The sequence below is a fragment of the Podarcis erhardii genome (assembly GCF_964252035.2).
Source record: "Podarcis erhardii genome assembly, chromosome: 5".
Lineage (NCBI taxonomy): Eukaryota > Metazoa > Chordata > Lepidosauria > Squamata > Lacertidae > Podarcis > Podarcis erhardii.
This window is the reverse complement of record NC_138509.1, coordinates 16,563,095-16,583,311: the sequence shown is the minus strand read 5'-3', so window position 1 is coordinate 16,583,311 and position 20,217 is coordinate 16,563,095. Positions and strand designations below refer to the sequence as shown.

Genomic DNA, 20,217 nt, shown 5'->3' with positions numbered 1-20,217 from the left:
AAGCACTAGGAAATAGTCGACCCGGAATCTTTGAAGACAGAGCGAAAGTGGGAGACTCTTTTGATGTTCAGTCGCCTGGGCATCATCCTTAAAGCTAGCCGAGGGTAAAACGGCCAAGAAAGAAGCTTTGCTTTGCCTACAAGCGCGCAACTGACGTCTCCCCAAACGTCTGGTTTTGCAGCCCAGCCAGACTAACGTTTTACTCCGAAGTAAGCGCGCGCGGGGATCGCGCTGGTTGGACTCTGTTGCAAATGAACGGCTCTTGGCCATTTGTCTCGCTAGGGTGTTGTTGGTTTTTTGCCGCAGGAGAACTTCCCCACTGGACCTGCGCCGGTTATTATTTCTGTTTTAAGAAATCGTCTTGGTGCGAACAAGGTGTCGAGATACACACACCGCTCACGGAACCACGTGGTAGATCAATAGGGCAGCGCGGGGGCAAAACGCGAGGGGTGAGTTGGCGGGGTGTGTGTGTGTGTGAGAGAGAGTGGTGAATCCAGTAATTGTGGACAAATACTTCGAAGGCTGCAATGAATCGCCTCCGCCGAGCCTTTGATCCCGGGCCTTTCCGCCTCTTCTCCCCCGCCCCTGGCTCCTTCGTCTTCTTCTCCTTCTCCCTGCGAGCTCTTGTCAGTATTGGCATTCCGCGGGCTGCTCAAGATGTCAATCTTAATCTCATTTTAAACATTCCGCCGTGCCAGCCGATTGAGAGACGGATTGGCGATAAAATTTCAATAATGCGCCTGCCTCCTCTCTCTCTCTCTCTCTCTCTCTCGCCTCCAAATCCGGCACCAACTCGCATCTCCCTCCCTCCCGCGCCACCAGGGTCAGTCAAAGTCACCTCTCAACAACCTGAGCTCGGTACGTTTACTCGGAAGTAAACCCTGCACAGTTCCGCAAGGCTTACACCCAAGTAAGAGCGCGTCGGGTCGGGGCCGAAGTCGTTTCGCGAGCGCGCTTACTCCAAAGTAAGCCCCACGGAGTCCAGTAGGGATTTCAAAGGGGACTCGCGCCAGGGCGAGTGGATTGCCTCTGCAACGTGACGGCCTCATCCTGTTCGTGTTTACTAGGAGGTAAGTGCCCCTGAGTTCAAGGGGACTGAGTCCCAGGGTTGCAATCTTGATTAGTCAAGTGAAAATATGAAATAACAACAACAACAACAATAGTGACGCAGCGATCGCCGTGGGGGAAAAAAAAAAATCTGCCCGGTCACTCGGCTCTTTCTCCCCAAGGTGCGTCCGCCAAAAGAGAAGTGAGAGTCGCTCCTTGTTTTGTTGGCATACAAATTGCATTTACTCGGAGAGCGATTTACTCTTTAAATTGAATGGCTCTTTTTTCCAGGGAGCTCGTCTGCCTGTCTGCCTGTCTCTCCTTGCTCCCCTCTCCCTCTCTTCCTTCCTTCAAGTCGCACTAGGCTTGTAATCAGCAACAAAACCTGACATAAATCAAGGGAGGATTGACAGGGGCTGACAAATAACTGATTGATTGCGGTTGGGGAGCATTGACAACTGATGAAGGGGAAGAGAGAGAGAGAGAGAGGGAAGGAGGGAGGGAGGCTCCCCACCCCAAAAAAGCGGGGAGAAAGGGAGACGAGAGCGGCTTAAGGAAGGGCGGAGTGTTGCGAGCATGTGACGCGCGCCTCTCCCAATCTCCGTCCAGAGCCTCCAAGAGTCACCGAAGACCCGATTGGGCGGATTTTGACTCGTATTTCAGGAGGCAAGAAGCCTATTAGTTCTTTAGTTTCGCGCTCCAGAAAAAGAACAAAAATGCTGCGCGATGGGCAAAGATTTAGAAAAGGGAAAGAAACCCACGAAATAATTTTCCGGTGTGCGGAAGAAGGGGGCCAAGGAGAGTGCGCCGTCATTAATAAGAGGGGATCAGTGTGGGGTGTGGGTAGTGGGGGGACCCTTAAGAATAATTTCCCTGCCTTTTTTTACGGAAGGCGGGCGCACTGCGGAGGCCTCTAAGGCACCGCACAAAGCGCGCAATTGCGCAAACCTATCTCGGGAACTTGACCACCTTGTCGTTTTCCTAGAGGAATTTACAAGCCTCCCCCCCCCCCAAAAAAAAAAAAGATCTAGCGCGGTGCGGAGGAAATACTGGAGGGGAGCGAGTGAGAAAATCAATAGCGAGTGGCTTACGTGAAACACAAAATTGATGCCCATCCATCCTGTCCTCAGGAGCAAAAACAAGAGAGGCGGGGAAGGCGAAGGGGAGGAAGGAAGAAAGAGACCATTAGAAAAAAGCCAAAGAAAAGCGATCGCGGGGGGGGGGGCGAGTGGTGGAAAAGCCCCTGAAGAGGGAAGGTGACGTCACATCCCCTTGACCCTCCAATCACCTCGGGGTCCCATTTGATTGGAAGGCGGCAAAGGCTTTAATCTCCGACTAATTCAGCTGCTTTTGAAGTGAGTTCCTCTGCCAGATCCGACGCTGGATGGGCAGCGGCTCGCATCGCAGCTGAACAGGGAGGCGGAGGAAAAAAAGGAGGCGGCCGGCCGGGGAAGAGCCCGCAGCCAGCCAGCCAGCCAGCCAGCCAGCCAGCCAAGCAGCCCAGGGAAAGAAGAGGGACTGGGACAGACAGGGGGAAGCAGAGCTCCAGATTTCCCCCCCATACCTCTCCACCCTCGTCGTCAGCAGCAGCAGCAGCAACAAAAAAACACACACGAGGATTATTTCTGTTTTGTAGCATTCTTCCGTTTTGAATTCTCACGCACCCTTCCATCAAAGGACTTTCTTTTAAAAAATTATTATTATTATTATTATTTATTATTTTGGACCAGTCTTCCATTATTATTTTTTTAAATTAAATAAAGTGCGCGCATCTATGTGTGATCCCTCCTTCCCGTAGAGATTGGAAGCAGACGCCCTGCTGGGGCTCCTGATCCGCGCGCCGGGCGCCCCCCCACCCCACCAGTTTTCATGCGAGGCTTTGGGTCATGATTACATCCCCCTTGCTTTCTGCCGTAAGAAGTAGTCAGCACGGAGGAGGAGGAGGAGGAGGTGGTGGTGGAGCAGCGGCGGCGGCGGCGGCGGCGGGAGGAGGAGGCGCGAGAGATCTCGGAAGCAGCAACAGCAGCAGCTCCGGCTCTGATCTTCCCTGGCAAAGCGGACACACTGGGATTTCTACCAGCGGCGGCAACTGCAGCAGCAGCAGCAACAGCAGCAAACCTTTCTTCCACTCTGTCCCACCCTCGGACCCTTTGCGCCAGGCGAACCGGCTCCCCATCAAAGTCCTGAAAATGCTTACGGCACGGACTGGACACATTTTGCACCCCGAATACCTTCAGCCTTTGCCTTCCACCCCAGTCAGCCCCATCGAGGTAAGGGCGCCGCGATCTTGGGCGGACGGGTGTCTGTGTTGAGTGAGCGTGTGTGTGTGTGTGTGTGTGTGAGAGAGAGAGAGAGAGAGAGAGAGGGGAGCACCGCGAGAGACTGACCACCTTCCCGGACGGGAATCCTTTGTAAAAAGGCGCTTTTCGATTTCCAGCCGTCGTACCAGCCCAGCCCCCACCCCAACCGTGGGCTTCCCCCACGTCCGGGCAGCGAAATTCTGCGCGCGTTTACTCGGAAGTAAGCCCCGCTTCGTGTTTAATGGAGGTTGCATGCTCCTAGAAAAGTGCTCCCCAGTTCTGAGAGGTTTGCAAATTTAAACAACCCTCGTAATGGTTATGTGCCCATTGGTTTGGTGGTCTCCCCCATAAAGGTGATTCTGCTGCAATTATTGGGCTCCACTTTTCTCCAGCGGAATGTGCAATGTAATGCAGAGTCGCGCCCACTCTCGAGTCCTGTCTCATCCGGGGGCCCCCCAACCGCCCTGGTCTCCCCGCTTCATTTCGTGTGCCTTATCATTGGAGCAAAAAGCGTCTGTAATGTAGATCTAGCGAGCATTTCGCTGGTTCACAACGCGCTGCAGTTTGAAAGAAGCAGTTTACCGATCATTTTGTGTGTGTGTGTGTGTGTGTGTGTGTGTGAAAAGGGGGAAAAAAACAAGACATGCTGGCGTGACTTGTAGGTTGGGAGGAGAATTGCAAGGGAAGCAGATCAGATCTTCGGGATGATAACGTTGTGGGGTGATACTGAGGAGCACTGCAGTGGGGCGGCGGCAAAGGGAAGCGGGTGGAAAGCAGAATGTACGGAAGGAGTAGGATTTCTTGGCTATTTCACCGAAACAGCTTGAATCTCTTTGACTTGGGATCTGTTTATAAATAGTATCACTGAGGGATCCACTCAGCTGGACAAGCGTTGCTTGGGGAGAGCGAAAAAGCTTGACTTCTTACCAACAACGGCGCGGGGAGGGGGTTGCAGCGTTGGGGGAAGGACTGTGGGGAAGCGGGCGGCAAAGTTACTCCCGGGTGACCAGCCTGAAAGCGAGTCTGCTTCCTCATAAAGACGCCGAAGACTTTTACATTTTAAAAAAATGCAAAAGTATTGCCATAAGTACTATGCAATTATAAAGTAATTTGCCTTGATAAAACAAAGAAAGCATGCTTGTGTAAGCCCAGAAAAAGTGTCCGGGCTGCTGATTGCGCCTCTCGGTAATTGCCAGGGGCTTCCGGATACTTTTGCAACTTTTTTGGTTTCCTTTAAACTGGCACTCCGCCTTTTATCTCTCTCCCCTCACCCCACCTCCCAGCAAGACCCCCATACTAAACGTTTGCGTTTCTCCCTCTTTCTCCCCTCGCCCCCACCCCTGGCCTTCTGCAGTTAGACGCGAAGAAGAGCCCGCTGGCTCTCCTGGCTCAGACTTGCTCGCAGATTGGCAAGCCCGACCCGTCGCCGTCCTCCAAGCTTTCGTCTGTCACGTCGAACGGCAGTGACAAGGACTCTTCCAAGTCAGGCCCGCTGAAGCTCAGCGACATCGGTGTAGAGGACAAGTCCAGCTTCAAGCCTTACTCCAAGCCCGGCGCGGACAAGAAAGAGGCGTCGGCGGGCGTCGGGGGCTCGGCGGCCGCCTCGGGGGGAGGCTCGGGCGGCGGCGGCGGCGGCGGCAACGAGAAGTCGGGCTTCCGTGTGCCGAGCGCCACCTGCCAGCCATTCACGCCAAGGACAGGCAGCCCCACGTCCAGCGCCTCGGCCTGCTCGCCCGGCCTGCTGCCCGGCGCCGACGGCAAGGCCGGCGACGCGGACAAAAAGGACTCTTCCGACGGCTGCGGCGCCAAGGCGGGCTCGGAGCCGTCCGGGGGCCACGGCCGGCTGGGCGCAGGCTGTGGCGGGATTACGGCGGAGCTGAGCCAAGCGGCCCACGAGAGCGCCAAGGGCCTCCTGGCGTCATCGTCGTCCTCCTCCTCGTCGTCGTCCGCGTCGTCGGACTCGTCCTCCTGCGGCGGCAGCAACACGGTCACATCCTCGTCGTCGGCCGCGGCGGTGCTGAGTTCGGGCCTGGTGGCCCCGGTGTCTCCCTACAAGCCCGGCCAGACGGTGTTTCCGCTACCGCCAGCCGGCATGAGCTACCCGGGCTCCCTCGCTGGTGCGTACGCGGGCTACCCGCCGCAGTTCCTGCCGCACGGCGTGGCGCTCGACCCCACCAAGTCCGGCAGCCTGCAGCTGGCCGGTAGCCTGGGCTGCAGCAAAGCGGGCTCCAGCCCGCTGGCCGGCGCGTCCCCGCCGTCGGTGATGACGGCCAGCCTGTGCCGAGACCCCTATTGCCTGAGCTACCACTGCGCCAGCCACTTGGCCGGCGCCGCCAGCGCTTCGTGCGCGCACGACCAGGCGCTCAAGTCCGGCTACCCGCTGATGTACCCGACGCACCCGCTGCACACGGTGCACTCGTCGCTGAGCGGAGCCACGCCGCCCTCGCTGGCCGGCCACCCCTTGTACCCTTACGGCTTCATGCTCCCCAACGACCCCCAGCCCCACATCTGCAACTGGGTGTCGGCCAACGGACCGTGCGACAAGCGCTTCGCCACCTCGGAAGAGCTGCTCAGCCACTTGCGGACTCACACGGCCTTCCCGGGCACGGACAAGCTGCTGTCCAGCTACCCGAGCTCCACCTCCTTAGCCAGCGCGGCGGCAGCGGCCATGGCTTGCCACATGCACATCCCCACCACCGTTGCCCCCGGAAGCCCCGGCACCCTGGCTTTGCGCAGCCCGCACCACGCCTTGGGACTCAGCAGCCGCTACCACCCTTATTCAAAGAGCCCCTTGCCCACCCCGGGAGCCCCCGTGCCTGTCCCGGCGGCCACGGGACCGTATTACTCCCCTTACGCACTCTATGGGCAAAGACTGACGACAGCGTCCGCTTTGGGATATCAGTGAGTTTTTTGGGGGCTTCTTTTGAATTTTTTTGTTTTTGTTTTGGTGGTCGAAAGGGTGTGGGGTGGGGCGCGAGGAATTTCAAGCAACGGTTCTCGTTGGGCGGGGGAGAGACGGGGAGAAGAACACAAAGCAACCCTTCAAAACTTTCTTTTAAAAAATCCCACAAAAGAACAGAAAATTGAAATTTGACTTTTTATATATATATATAAAGATAGTGTTCATCTTGAGGACTGGATCCATGGGCACTGTATTTATTTATGTTAGCTTCAAGCGGGACAATGAATCAATAAAAGTGCATTACATAACTTCAGCTCGATAGGCTTAAAGGAGAAAAAAAAAGAGAGAAAAATTAAAGTGGAAACACCCGTTGTAGAATATAAATAAATAAAACGAAAACGAAAATAGAGGTCTTCTCTTTAATGTTACTTTAAAATTGCTATGATTGTATTGTACCTTCTTATTTAATGTCTCATGGGGGGTGGGTGGGGAAAAAAAAACCCTAAATGCATGTCTCTTTTTAAAAATCAAAATCAAACAAACAGAAAACCCCTCTACCACTTAACTTGCAATTTGTCGACTCGAATTTCAAATTGCATTTATTTTTTAAGATGTATGCCATCGCAGAAAGAGAATTGGTATTTTTTTGTACTTATTCTGGAAGAAAGGAAACCCAACAACGATTCCAAAAACCTCCATTTGCCTTATTTTTGTTCTTTAAAAGGAACACTGGACTATTTTTTAATTTTTAAGTCCACCCTGTAGAAGGGGCAGAAGCAAGGATGACGTCATGTATTTAAAATAATAGACAATGTATCGCTTTAAAAGATTAAAATTCCGTATATTTGATGTATTAAAAAGGTTTTACTTTTCTTTTGCAATTACCTTCTGGAGTCTGTTATAAATACACCTAAGTGTGCGGTGGAGGGAAAGTGACTAGGGGAGAAAAACTAACAAACCTCTAAGTGTTGATTTAATTTAATAATAATTATATAAAGTTTTATTTGTTAACTAACGTTTTTCTCTTCTAACTCAGAACAGTGTGTTCCTAAGAGTTCCCCCCTGCTATACCACAACTGGCAATTAAATTAGAAAACCCAGGAGTCAATTTAAACCGCTCCCCGCTTCTTCCCAGGGAAAAGCAAGACTTTTGATTCTAACTAGGGAACTGCTAGCCAGGCTTACAATGTTGGCAACCGTGGGACGGGGGGAAGCGAACCTCTATCGCTGGGAAGAGGGAGGATGAGAACGGCAGTTTCTCGTCTGTAGTAACTTTCTGTGACTACCAAAAAGTGTAAACCAATAAATGGGGCGCGCGGTGGGGGGGAAATATCCAGGAAAACTTCGGGCATAATTCGAGGAGGAGTTCTCCTGTAGAAGCCCAGTAAAAGTCGGGGGAATTGCGTAAAGGCGCTTAGTTCACCTGCGTTTCAGTAGGGCTGGCGGAGAAGAACCTCCAACTGGATTGTTTCCTTTACGACTTAGACCTCAATCCACCATTCGACGAGTGGGACAATTCTCTGTGGAAGAACCCCTGTTTCAGTCGCTTCCCAAGCCTCCTAAAGGGGTCCGTGTTATTTCTTTCTCGGTTTTCCGAACTAACACTCTGTCCCCAAACTGGCTTGCGGCAGTTAAAAAAAGCAGCGCCATTCAGTCGACTTCAGTTGGGCTGACGCAGACTTCTCCCTTCCCTTTCTAAACCCCGTTTAGTTTTTTGGGGGTGGGGGCACTATTTATGGATTTCAGTTTTCTGAAACGCAAGCATTTTGGTTTCTCCGGGCTCCGTCGCCGGAACCCAGCTGTGAATTTGGCTCCTCTGCCCACTCTTTCCGCGTTTCCTCGACGGCAGAGATAGCAAAAGGGTGACAAACGGGCTTTTAGCTTAAGAAAACAGTCTGCAGTCATCGCTGTTTACCTGTGCCTCTGAAGGAGGAGGGTCCCGCTTCCTGCATTGAGTTCAATGGGACTTACTCTCGGGGAAGTTTGCACAGGACTGCAAGGGACGGACTTCGCTTCCATTTAAGGGGCGTCTAAAAAAACAAAAAACAAAAAAACAAAAACAAAATTGCCACATACAAGGAAACAGTCCTCCTTGGATTCAGCTGCCTCTTACCCCCCAAATTCCCGTGGGGAGGGTGGCCCGGACCAGACACGCACTCATCCAAGCAGGCGGTGCAGAGGATGGCTGTTTAAGGGTGCGATCCTAAGGACATTGGCTATGGAAAACGGGGGGACTTTGTGTGAGTACAAATGGGCTGTCAATGTTTGGAAACAGCTATTCCACCCCAAGAGGGTGGTATGGAGGCGTGAAGTCTTATCCCCTTTATCTCCTTTTAAGCAGCAGGGGGTGAGAGCCGAGAGCTGCGTAGGCCGAAAACCAGCCCAATGGCAGCTACGGTGGAGGGGAAAAAGCAACTTCATAACCGGGTGGCCTCTAGGTAACCTGCTTGGTTTGTGCAGGCGTTCTTCTGAATATGCCTTCGCCCATAACGCATAGATTGCCTCCAGTAATCAGAAGTTAGCTTTGCCGTAAACCGCCCCAACCCCCCCAAAAAGGAGGGAGAGAAAAAAAAGAGAGAGGAGCTGTGTCAAAGAAGCGACGCCAGCAAATGCCCAGCTCTTGCCCAGGCATTTATGCCAAGCAATTAGGAGCAGTAAATGTGCAGAGGGTAGAAAACGAGAGACCCCGTGGTTGGAGTTTCCGGCGCTGCAGAACGTCAGGCTGTTTTTCCTGCTGCGGGGGGGGGGGGGTGACAGTGACTTAACTCTACGCGGTGTCTTGAGACACACCGACGGGCAAGGGCGATCTCCCTCTTTCTCGACCTTTGCTGTTGCTAATATTTATTCGTTTTATTTCACCACCAAGGAATTTTAACTGAGCTCTTTTGGTAATGGGAGGCAAGGAAGGAACTGGAGGTCTTTTTCAAGCCAAGAACAATTACCAAATGCAGGAGTAGGAGATCCAGAGATGTGTACAAGTCACTAGAAGTACGTGCACATTTGGAAACGAGGAGTCGTGTTTTTCTAACTATGGAGGAACCCAAACTGTTCGTTGCGTGTTGCAATTTATTTGTAGTGTAATGGGGTTGGGGTTTTTTTTGCCTTTGTTTTGGTTTTAGAAAACGGAATGAACCCAAATCTCCCTGGTGTGGCGATTTCCTATTTTCAGAGAGGGGAAAATCCGTCTTGGAAGAATTAAAAGGGAGCGTTAAGTTAAAAGCAGCAACAGTCAAGCAAACAGGGGCGCATGAGATGAAAGGTGACCTTTCTTACAAAAGAAGGCCCGCCCTGCCCTCAACAAAGGACCCGCTCCGGCGGACAGTTCTCCTGCGCAAGCCTTACTGAAATGAATGGGAGCCAGGAAAGACTGTCTGATTGAGGGCGCCCCATTCATTTCAATGGAGCTGGCGCAGAATAACTTTCCGCCGGAGAGGTTCCTTTGTTATTGCTGCGTTAGATAAATATAAATATATATACACACATTCACCCGGCAATAGGCTCCATTGTACTTAAAAGAATTTCTGCCTGGGCATATATAGGATTCCGGAGTCTGATCCTAGAGCGTGTTTACTCAGCAGTCTGTCCCATTGTGCGCCATTGGGCTCAGCCTCTGCTAAGCCTGCGTGAAAATGGCAAGAAAGCTGGAAGTTAGTGATCTGTCTGTCTCACAGCTCGGCTAAGCCCAAATACCTTGGCTAAAGCCAATTAAACTGAATGTTAATTTTGCGATGCAGCGTCTTTGAAGTCAATGGCTCTCCTAATCGCGTCTAAATCTAAGTAAATCGGCTTAACAGAGTTGTGGATGAGGCTGGAGTCCGAGCAAGCGACTAGCCTGTATAACTCAAAACTTTCAGTCGCTTTTTATAAACTTCCTGAGCTGTTCAAACATTTGCTCTGGCCCACTGTCGCCTACATATTTTTTTTTTTAATATTAAAAGCCAATAAATGGGCGGAGGGGACGAGTGGGTGACAGAGCTGACACACTCACACACAAGCAATATGCGGATAGGGTCCCGAGTCCATTTCTGTCTTGCTAATGTGGAGTTGATAGCAAGCCACTAGTCCCTGCGACGTACGTCGGAGAATTTCAACGTCAAAACCGCCTTCAAGAGGACAGGCAACAGAAGGGCAGCCCCCTCGCCCTCCCCAAATCAAGAGCTCAGCCTCGTCTGCATCAGACAGACGCTCAAGTCTCTCGGCTTCTCTCTGGGTGTGGAGCGCGGGGAGAAGACGGATCTACCTCTTTGTATTTATTTCCGTATATATTTTGTATTTGCATTTCCATCTAAAAAAGATCCGCCTAAATCCATTATTTTGCACCTTTCCATGGCAAAGGTGCACAGACGGCAATGCCTTTATTAGGCCCAGCAAAACATGTCGCGAAAATAGAGAGGGAGCTTTGGAGGGAACTGTGTATCAGGTCAGATGCGAACTAAAGTTAGAGAGAAAAAAGTGGCTTGATGTTGGTTAGCTTCTTCTCTAAGCTCTTCGGGCAGAGAATTTGCCTTTCTCTGTAAACGGTACGCTGGTTCCTGTAGCAGTCCTAACAGCACGACTATGATTAATTATTTAGTTGTCCTTTCTGGTTTGCAAGGGGTTGGACTGGTCTGGATGACCCTGGGGTTCCTTCCAGCTCAACAATGCTATGGTTCTGATTCGAATACTGAGGGCGCAGAATGGCTGGGGGGAAAAACGTGCGTAGGTATCTCCCCCCCCCCCCCGTTTATTTTCTCCACGGTGAAACGTAATGGAACCTGGTTTTGGTGAAGCACAGCAATCCATAGAGAGGCCAAGACTGCGCGCTGCCTTTTGCGCGCTGCCTTCTTTCAGGAGAATGAAGTCAACCCGCTTACCAGTGCACGGCGCGGAAGGCAAATGGGCAGGTGAGGTCAGGAGAGGAGAGGAGGACTTGGGTGCTGGTGGTGAGGATGACCGCGTGTGTGTGTGCAGGATGTCGTCGAAAGCCTGGTGTGGACACCAGGATTGGAGGTCTTCAGCTTGGACTGTGTCTCCTGACTCTGGGGGAACGTGGAAGATTGGGAGAAGGTCCGACGAAACGCGCACGGTTGCGTGTTGTTCAGAAGCCCCAAAGGAGACCCAAGGAACAGATGTGTTGCGTGTTGGGTGGGGCAGCGTGGGAGCAGAGGGCTGGACAAAGGGCAAGAATGATCGCCTAGAGAAATGCATGTAGTTTCATACAAAAGCGGTTTTTAAAATTTCCCTTCAATATGGAAAGCCGGGGAGCATTCTATTTAATAATAATAAGCAACCCAACGTGGGTCTCCCCCCCCCCCAATGTCACGAGTCTGGAATTTAAAATTCCCTTCCCACACAGTGGAGAGAAAGAAAAAACTTAATTATATATAGAAGGTAGTAGTCGTTGTACTAGGTGTGGGGTGTCGGAATCATGCCTTTTATTCGACGCCTGGCGTGCAACCTGTTAACTCAGTAACGTCCCAGTCTTCACCGCGTCTGCTGCGTTTTGCAGTCCGAAGCAACTTTAAGTGGTCCTTAGCGATTAGATCCGGATTGCTTATTATTATTATTATTATTATTATTATTATTATTATTATTATTATTATTATTATTATTATTATGCCACATCCCTCCAGGGCATAGCGGTCTCTCCCTCCGCGCATTTTGATGGATAAAGAGACAAGTGGCGCTGATGGGAAGCTCTTTAATCCCTGTGGAAGCAGATATTTGCAGTTTATGTCCCAGAAAGGTAAGCTTATATGGTCCAGGAGGAGCAGTTTATTCCTCATGAAATGGCGAATTAAGGAACGGTGATCAAGGAACAGGCACAAATTCATCAGGAAACCCCACCACCCCAAGTTGACAGACCGTGTGGGGGGGGGGGACTGAGAGACTTTATGGTTTAGAATATTACATAGCCCAGAATATTTCCCAGAATTTCCAGGGTCCTGGCTACAAAGCTGTAGCGGAGCCGAAGAAAGGTCTCGTTCCTAGAGTTAAATACTTGGTGGTTTGCATGTGTCTTGGTGCTTAAAATGCAGCTTTTTTTGCGTGTCTTCAGTTATGTTCAACTCTTTCTGCGTATCTTCACCCGCTCTTGTGGAAAAATGAAAAGGGTAAACCCATTTTGGCTGGCTGGGAGATCACCCTGAAAACCTGGTGTGTACCCCCTCCCTCCAATGAATTAAAGACAACCAGACAATACTGGCCTCTGCCTTAAGCGTCACGTCGAGGCACGCAAGAATGGTAACCCAGCAGCAGGAAGACGCCCATTGGAACCTGGAAGATCGCGAAGGTTGGGCTGGAGGAACGGCTGGAGAGGTCGCACGTCGAGGCCAAGCCTCCTAGGCCTGCGCACCACCAGCCTTGGCAGGTTTGCTCAGAAATCAGTCCCACTGAGTCCAAAAGGGGCTCACAGGAGCTTTCTCCTTCCTTGTACTGTCCTCCTGGATTGCACCGCACCCGTGGTCCCGCACCCCCACCGCCCTTGTTTCTTTGGCCGCAAACTTTTCGAAGGACGAGGAAGAAGCCAATGATTTGGCCAAATAAAAAAAAATATAATTAAAAACTATTAAACGCAGTGACTCCGCTTAGATGGTATCCTGTGCGTCCCAATCGGTTCATGTTCCACTTTTATGCCGTACTGGGATGCTATACAAGGGTGCCCGAAGATGGGGGAAATGAGACGGACCCTTAATTCTCTTATTATTTTGCTTAATTCTCCGGCTTTGTTTTCCCTGGGTGCCCCCGCCCGGCGGAGTTGAAGCCTCTGAACACCGCCAGGCGGCGCTGTCCATTCCCTCCATAGCAAGGCAGTGAAAGCAAAGGCATGAACTGCCACCTCTATCCAAATGTGGACTTTTGCTCTTTTTTTGTTGCGCGCGGGGGCGGGGGAAATTGAGAACTAGTTGTTTCTGTCTCCTATGTTTTTCTTTCTTTCTTTCTTTCTTTCTTTCTTTCTTTCTTTCTTTCTTCCTTCCTTCCTTCCTTCCTTCCTTCCTTCCTTCCTTCCTTCCTTCCTTCCGTGTTTTGCATTGCTTTAGCTCCGTTTAAAGGGAGAAGCAACGGCCTGACCCCTCACACTTCGGAAACAAGAGAAGTCTGGAACCAGATAAAAATCACATTTTGTTATTTTTAAATGGAGGGTAGGAATAGGAGTAATCCTTGATGTAATCGGAAGGGAACGAGTGCAGTATAAAAGGAGGGGAGGGGGAGGAAGATAAGAGTAGATAAGACTGAGGGACAGGAAGGAGGAAGAGGGGGTCCCTCCCCTTCTTTCTATTCGAAATCTTCCTGGGAATCTCACTCCGAGGGGGCAGATAAAGCTGAATTTTCTATCCGAAGCAATTTAGGACTACAGGTGTTCAGAACAGATGGCATCTTATCAGAGATTCCTTGTAATAGATTTCATTTCCACCAATTTTTGGAGATAGTGGATTTTTGTCTCGCCTTTTCACAAACAAGTTGCAAAAGTTTTGGGGAAGTACAAAGGTTGTGCAAATCCTAGTGAGGCAATGCAATAAAACCTATAATTTATTCTTTATTTTTTATTTTTGGAGGGTGTGGTGTTGCAAAAATTCAGGCCAGAAAGGCGAAGATTGACATGAAATTACATAATTCCCCTCCTGGGGAAAGGGGAAAAAACAACAACACGCCACCATAAACACTATAAACTAAGCAGCTACTTGTAGCAAGCTGAATTTGAGCAAAACTTCCAGAGGAAAAACGCTTCCCAATTTTTGTCTCACTCCACCCCTCCGCCAAAGAATAAAAGAATCCAGCCAGCCAATGGAGAAGACCAGAGTGAGATCAACCCGGCTGTGCGCCAGATCTCCTAATTAAAACAATAGAAGTAAACCACTGAAAGATTCAATACGTTTCCTGCGTGTGCCCACCCAGGTCGTTGGGGCTGATTCGCTCCACATTTCACCTCTCTCCCTCCAAACTGTGCGGTCATATTCTCGAGATAAATAATTGCAAAGGTATTCCATTTCCACGCAACAGCTCACCCTCGCTCCCCAGACTCAATCTTCGTTCAATGCTTTTGAGAGCTTTCATTTAATCCAATGGTCTCAGCGGTGAAGCGCATTTCTAGAGCTGAAGAAGTCGGCGAAACCGAGCGGACCTGCCCCTAAATTTCGCCGTGTAACGTAACACCTTTCTAGTGACCTATAAATGCCTTTTTTTTTTTTTTTTTTTAAAAAAGGGAGGTTGGAATTAAAACCAAAACAGGAGTTTAGGCGGGGGTTTAAAAAGTTATACAAGTCGATTCTCCGGCACCCACGTACCAGTAAAATACAGAAGAGTTGTATCCATTTTAAGGCAAGCTCATTTAATGTACCGGGCTGTAATATTAGTGTTTTTAGAGAGCTGCGGAAGAGCGAGGAAGGCGGAACGAAATGAGACTAGAAAGCGTAGCTTTGTGGAAGTTCTGTAATTGTTGCAGGATCTGCTCAACGCAAACCCACTTTTGAATCCCCTTTGCTCTTGACAGGCGAGAACTAAGCGCAGGTTTAATCGTCCCACTGAAACGAATGGGGCAGGATCGTGCCCTTCCTAGTAAGTTTATTTGCTCAGCGATTCAGGCCTTGGCCTGTCGATGCTTCCTTGGGGTGAATGGGTACCGAATCAAGTCCATAGTAATGGTGTTGTCCAGACTTACCGCACCAGCTTCACTATGTCTACTTAGAAGTAAGTCCTGTTGACTTCAGTGGGGCTTACTCCCAGGTAACAGGGGTTAGGAGTGCAGCCCAAGTAGTTAGCCCACCGAGCAGCTAAAATAGCCACTGAGATTCAAAGCAAACCTGGGGTGGTCATTTTAAAAATCACAGGCGTGAAAGAGAGGCCAGCTATGGTGATGTTGCTTTGAGGAAAGGTTTTTAAATTTGTTGATTTCTCTAGCCCTAAGCATAAAGGCGCAATGCACCAGGAAGTTCTCCAGCGCAAAAAAGGATGCAGCTGAACGAAAGGCGTGCGTCCACACCCTTCTCCTCCAGCTCAGGCCCCATACATCTAAATGGAGTTAGGAGACGTTCCCGTTGGACAGAGTCCTTCAGGCCCCCGACCACCCCCCCCAATGGAAAAGCCGGCTCTGAGACCACCTTTCTTAGGCATTTTTCGCAGGGAAGAAAGGTCGTGGCTCAGAGGTAGCGAGCAGGCTTTCCTTACAGAAGGTTCAATCCTAGACGCCACCAGGAAGGGCTGGGATTCTGGGAATGCCTCCGGATTGAAATCTTGGAGATTTCTGCTACTGGTCAGTGTAGACAATCTGAACGGGACGGACCAATAGTCTGACGCGGTACAAAGCCGCTTCCTCTGTGTGTGTACACCTGTCCTTTCCAAGCAGTTTAGCTCTGTTCTGACGCGAGCGTGCCAATACGTTTCGTTCGAGTTATCCCTGACGCGTCAAATCATTCCTAGCTTCGCAGGTCTGACAGCCTTGAACAGGCCGACCATTGCGCGATGGAGAGCAAAGACGAATCCCTGCTCTGAGGTCTGAGGACCCCTCTCAGATCTGAGGGGCAGGTAAAGGAAGGGAGCTTTTCCTAGCACCAGAAGTCCGAACCCTCAGTGTATTCAAAGACAGACCCGCCAAATCTCCAGGGAAGGACAGTCCCGGATTTACAGAAGGCGTCCTGGTTTCTGATTTGATCCCGGAATGTCCGACTTTACCAGGGTGTCCCTATTTACATCGCAGAAATGTTGGAGGAGGGTATGGTAGGATGTTCCTCTTTTCATCAGAGAAATGTTAGAGGGTTTGGAGTTATGCGACTCCAGAGCTATGAAGATAAATAACTATATATACAAACTTTAGAAGACATCTGAAGGCAGCCCTGCATAGGGAAGTTTTAAAAAATGTCAAATATTTTATGTTTTTATAGATATTTGAAGCTGCCCAGAGAGGTTGGGACAACCCAGTCAGATGGATGGAGTATAAATAATAATAATAATAATAATAATAATAATAATAATAATAATAGATTAGGACATCCCTATTTTCATTGGAGAAATGTTGGAGGGTATGTCATTTTTCCAGGTTAATATGCTGGGAATGGCAGCCTTAAGACTGATCTAACAGGAAGTTCTCCTGCTCATGTCATGCCAGCTCTCTCTTGTGACTCCCATTTATTTCAGTGGGGAGATGTCTAGGCAACATGCACTCCAGCTTGAGAAACAGTGCAATGAAATCGCAACCCGCAATTCTGCAAGGTAGTTTTTTTTAAATATGGAAATGACACACTATCCACAAAACACACCATTTTTTCTCACCTGCTGCCCAGAGTCCCACTGACTTTCCCCAAGGAACCCTCTGTTGCAAGGTATCCCGTTTTCCCCAGCTGCAATATTTTGTGCTGGAAAATGCTCTCTTTTTCCCTCCTCCAGCTAGCGGCACGTATAGCTGAGTGAGCGTTAAACATTTATTCATCCATTTATTCATTCATTTAAAACATTTGTAGCTAAGTGCTGGGAAACGGTTATTTTTCTCACCATGGAAGTGCTACTTTGAGGAGGGTGTGTGTGTGGATCACTTGGCAATAATCGTGCAAGCAGTGGTGAATTATGCTGTACGCATCATCTGGAAACACCCTTAGGGTCTTTCTCTGCACAATGACCGCCTTCCCTTTTGAAAGCACGTTTATCAGTTTGTACCACTCAGCTTAATGCCTTCCCTCAGGAAAGCCCTATTGCTTGAGGGGTATTGAATCTGCCTGTCAGGAATTCCAGGAACTGAACCAGTAAGCTCAGGGGAGGGCCCAGCTTGCTGAGGCACCAGGGTTTGCATCTGTGGTCAGTCCCTGCAATTGTCAGGCAGTATAGTGCCTCTGGCTTGGCTGGGCCTAGTGCTGAGGTAGCCCCTGCCCTGCCCAGCAAAAACCTACCACAATTGGTTTAGCAAATGGTGAAAATGCAGGCAATTAGAGCTGGCCCAAGACATTTTGGCACCCGAGGCAAACCACAAAATGACAACATCCCTCCCTACCAGGGAAGAAGGAGCGAGTGACGATCTACATCGGGAACAAGGGGAGGATGAAGATCTACATCAGGATGTGCTGCCCCTGGAGATCCTGCCACCTGAGGGAGTCACCTCATTTTGCCTCAAGGTTGGGCTGGCCCTGGGGAGGATTTTGCGCATGGAAGCAAAATTTTCTGCATCTATCAAGCTTCCCCTATACCTTTGGCAGTGGTGATTGTTGTAGTCCCTCTTATCCTTTCTTAAAACTTCTGTGGCAATGGTAGTGGCTACCATTAGTAGTCCTGGTAGCCCTTGGCTACCATTGTTTCCTTGGCTACCATGGTTTCCTTCCAGAATGCCCCTGGAGTATGACATAGCATTATAACATAGCATTAGTCTGAAAGGGTGGAAAATGGAATCCATACTCCCCAGTCATTAATCACTGGTTCAGCTAGAGGCTGGTCCATTAGGACAAACAGCCCCCACCTACCTGTCTTCTTATTTACAACCAATCAAGAGCCATTGGCTCTAGCTGTACCTACTGTGGGTCTCCCTGGCTTTTGCCCAACCAGTCCCACTCCTGCTCAGCATTAATAAATACTAGCTGCCTGACTTTCTGCCTTGCCCTCTTCAATGACACTGTCTTTTCTGCGCTTCATTGTCCAGCTTCCTGACAAAATAATCCATTCGGGTAAGGCCTGCTATTGCCCCTACCCTGCCACTATTGCACACTTAAAGACAAAAAGGACAACTCTTCCAGAATTCACATTTACTTATATTGTGATTAAAAGGGGAAATTTAGCATCATAGCTATGGCTTTTGTACAGCTGGTGCCAAGGGTGGCAGGATGGGTAAATGACTACCCCCAAAACTGCTGGCTCCCTCTGTCTGAATTAGAAATACAGAAAGGTTTGTGTCTGCAAAGGTTGGAACAACATAAGAACACGAGCCAACCGCAGCACTGCCATGAGAATCTGCCTCAATGCTTCCTTGCCCCTTTCTTTTCTTTTCTTTCTAGACCTTTTTCTCTGTAGAGCTTCCTCTGAGATTGAGATGCAATTGGAGGCCACAGGCAGAATTCCTCCACCCTTGCTCCATCACATTCAGTTAGCAACCAGCAGCACTGAGGCCTAGAGACACTGGCATGTGCCAATGACACCATCATTGCAAGTCAGGGCCTAGGGGCCACTCAGCATTGACAGGGATGCCCAGAATCAGACAGATCCGACAGGGGAATCCAGTCACATTAAAAAAGAAGCAGCTAAGAATTCATGAAATCGTCCTTGTTTCCTGAATGGTAGCAGCCTTGTTTGTTCCAGCTCTGATGAGCACCTGTAACTTATAGCCGCAGGCATATTTGAGGGTGCACTCCTGCTGAAAGCCCTATTGGAGTCCAAAACCTTGTCATTTCTATGGATTTCCCTAAAATGCCAGAATTTGACGACGACCAGGAAGACCTTCCACCAGCTCCATCTGTCGAGGACTGCAGCCTTTTCACTCTAATGTGATTGAATCACTCTGTAATTTGTAATGCAAGGAGCTCTCCGTGGGATTGTCCAGAAGGTGTGGCTGTTGTAGAACTTTGCAGTATTGGTGGGCATGGCCCCTGCTTAAGTTGAAATGAGATAAACAGTGCTGCCGCGCATGCACAACGTTGGGGTCCTCAGTGGGTTGCCTTGGGCCAGTCATGGTTGTGGTCTCTCACCTTAGAGGGTTGTTTTTGAGGATAGAACGGGGAGGCGGAAAACCATGCACACCTTGAGCTCTTTGGAGGGAAGTTGGGCTATAAATTTAAAGGGACAAAGAAAGTGGATTTCAGATAAGCTGGGTTCTGATCCCTCTCTTGTTCAAAGGCTTTGGTTTTGCAAACCGTGTTGCTCACACTGCAGTCACTTGCATGCTTGCAGAGATACATGTCTCACTAAGTTCAGTGAGACTTATTTACCCCCTAGTAAGTACGTTTAGGATGGGACGCGGGTGGCGCTGTGGGTTAAACCACAGAGCCTAGGACTTGGCGATCAGAAGGTCAGTGGTTCGAATCCCTGTGACGGGGTGAGCTCCCGTTGCTCGGTCCCAGCTCCTGCCAACCTAGCAGTTTGAAAGCACGTCAAAGTGCAAGTAGATAAATAGATACCACTCTGGCGGGAAGGTAAACGGTGTTTCCGTGCGCTGCTCTGATTCGCCAGAAGTGGCTTAGTCATGCTGGCCACATGACCCGGAAGTTGTACGCCGGCTCCCTTGGCCAATAAAGCAAGATGAGCGCCATAACCCCAGAGTCGGTCACGACTGGACCTAATGGTCAGGGGTCCCTTTACCTTTTAAGTATGTTTAGGATTGCAGTCTTTCTTCAAAGACTTTGAATGACAACTTTCTGCAGGGTTTCCTTTGCATGACCTGGAAAGGGCTCTCTGCAAGTGGACTGTGTGAAAACCACTGTTCTGAACAAAACATGCACAGATTGCCTTGGTACCTTTGCCCTTGCTATGTTCTCTGTGACTCAGATAGAACCCGTTTCCCACCTTTGAAATCCCCAATGTCTGTTCTCTGATTATGTATATGGAATGGGAGCTGTTGAATCCTGGCCCCTCTAGAAAACTTGCTCTCAGTAATGTTCTGAGGCAGGGAGCCATGTTCTCTCTTTTTGTGCAAGCTCCTGCATTTCACTCTTACAATAGCTGCCTTTCAATGATGGGTGAAGTGATTCATTTGTATTTTTGTGTGTGAGAGTAAGTAACCGAGCACTTAGAGCACTGCTGAGTGATTTATCATCAATATAAACAATCATTTAGGAAGTCACTAGGAAGATTGGGGTGGGCGGGAGGTGGGCAGAGAGAAGACCTTCCAACTTGAAACCTTTTGAGTAAAACAAACAGGAGAGAAGGAAGGGGAGAAAATATTTGGGCACATGTAACTCCTCTGAGATGAAAAGCAAAAATGACTTGGAAACAAATAATTTTTTCCAACATCAAATACCAATCCATTTGAATAAAACACCCAAAAGCTAATAGATAGGGCTCTATCATACAACTTGCATCACA

General features: G+C 49.6%; 1 protein-coding gene across 2 annotated transcripts; it reads left to right on the top strand.

Moving 5' to 3' along the window:
* The first annotated feature begins 467 nt into the window (after positions 1-467).
* On the top strand, positions 468-7,130 carry ZNF503 (zinc finger protein 503). Of its 2 annotated transcripts, XM_081864299.1 has the most exons (3): positions 468-1,070; positions 2,846-3,317; positions 4,702-7,130. In XM_081864299.1, exons 2-3 carry the CDS (start codon positions 2,934-2,936, stop codon positions 6,250-6,252), a joined length of 1,935 nt encoding a protein of 644 aa, XP_081720425.1. In that variant the 5' UTR covers positions 468-1,070; positions 2,846-2,933; the 3' UTR covers positions 6,253-7,130. The 2 variants fall into 2 exon arrangements, with proteins under 2 accessions (XP_081720425.1, XP_081720424.1); XM_081864298.1 differs by lacking the exon at positions 468-1,070 and having other exon boundaries at positions 1,894-3,317.
* The last annotated feature ends 13,087 nt before the right edge of the window (positions 7,131-20,217 follow it).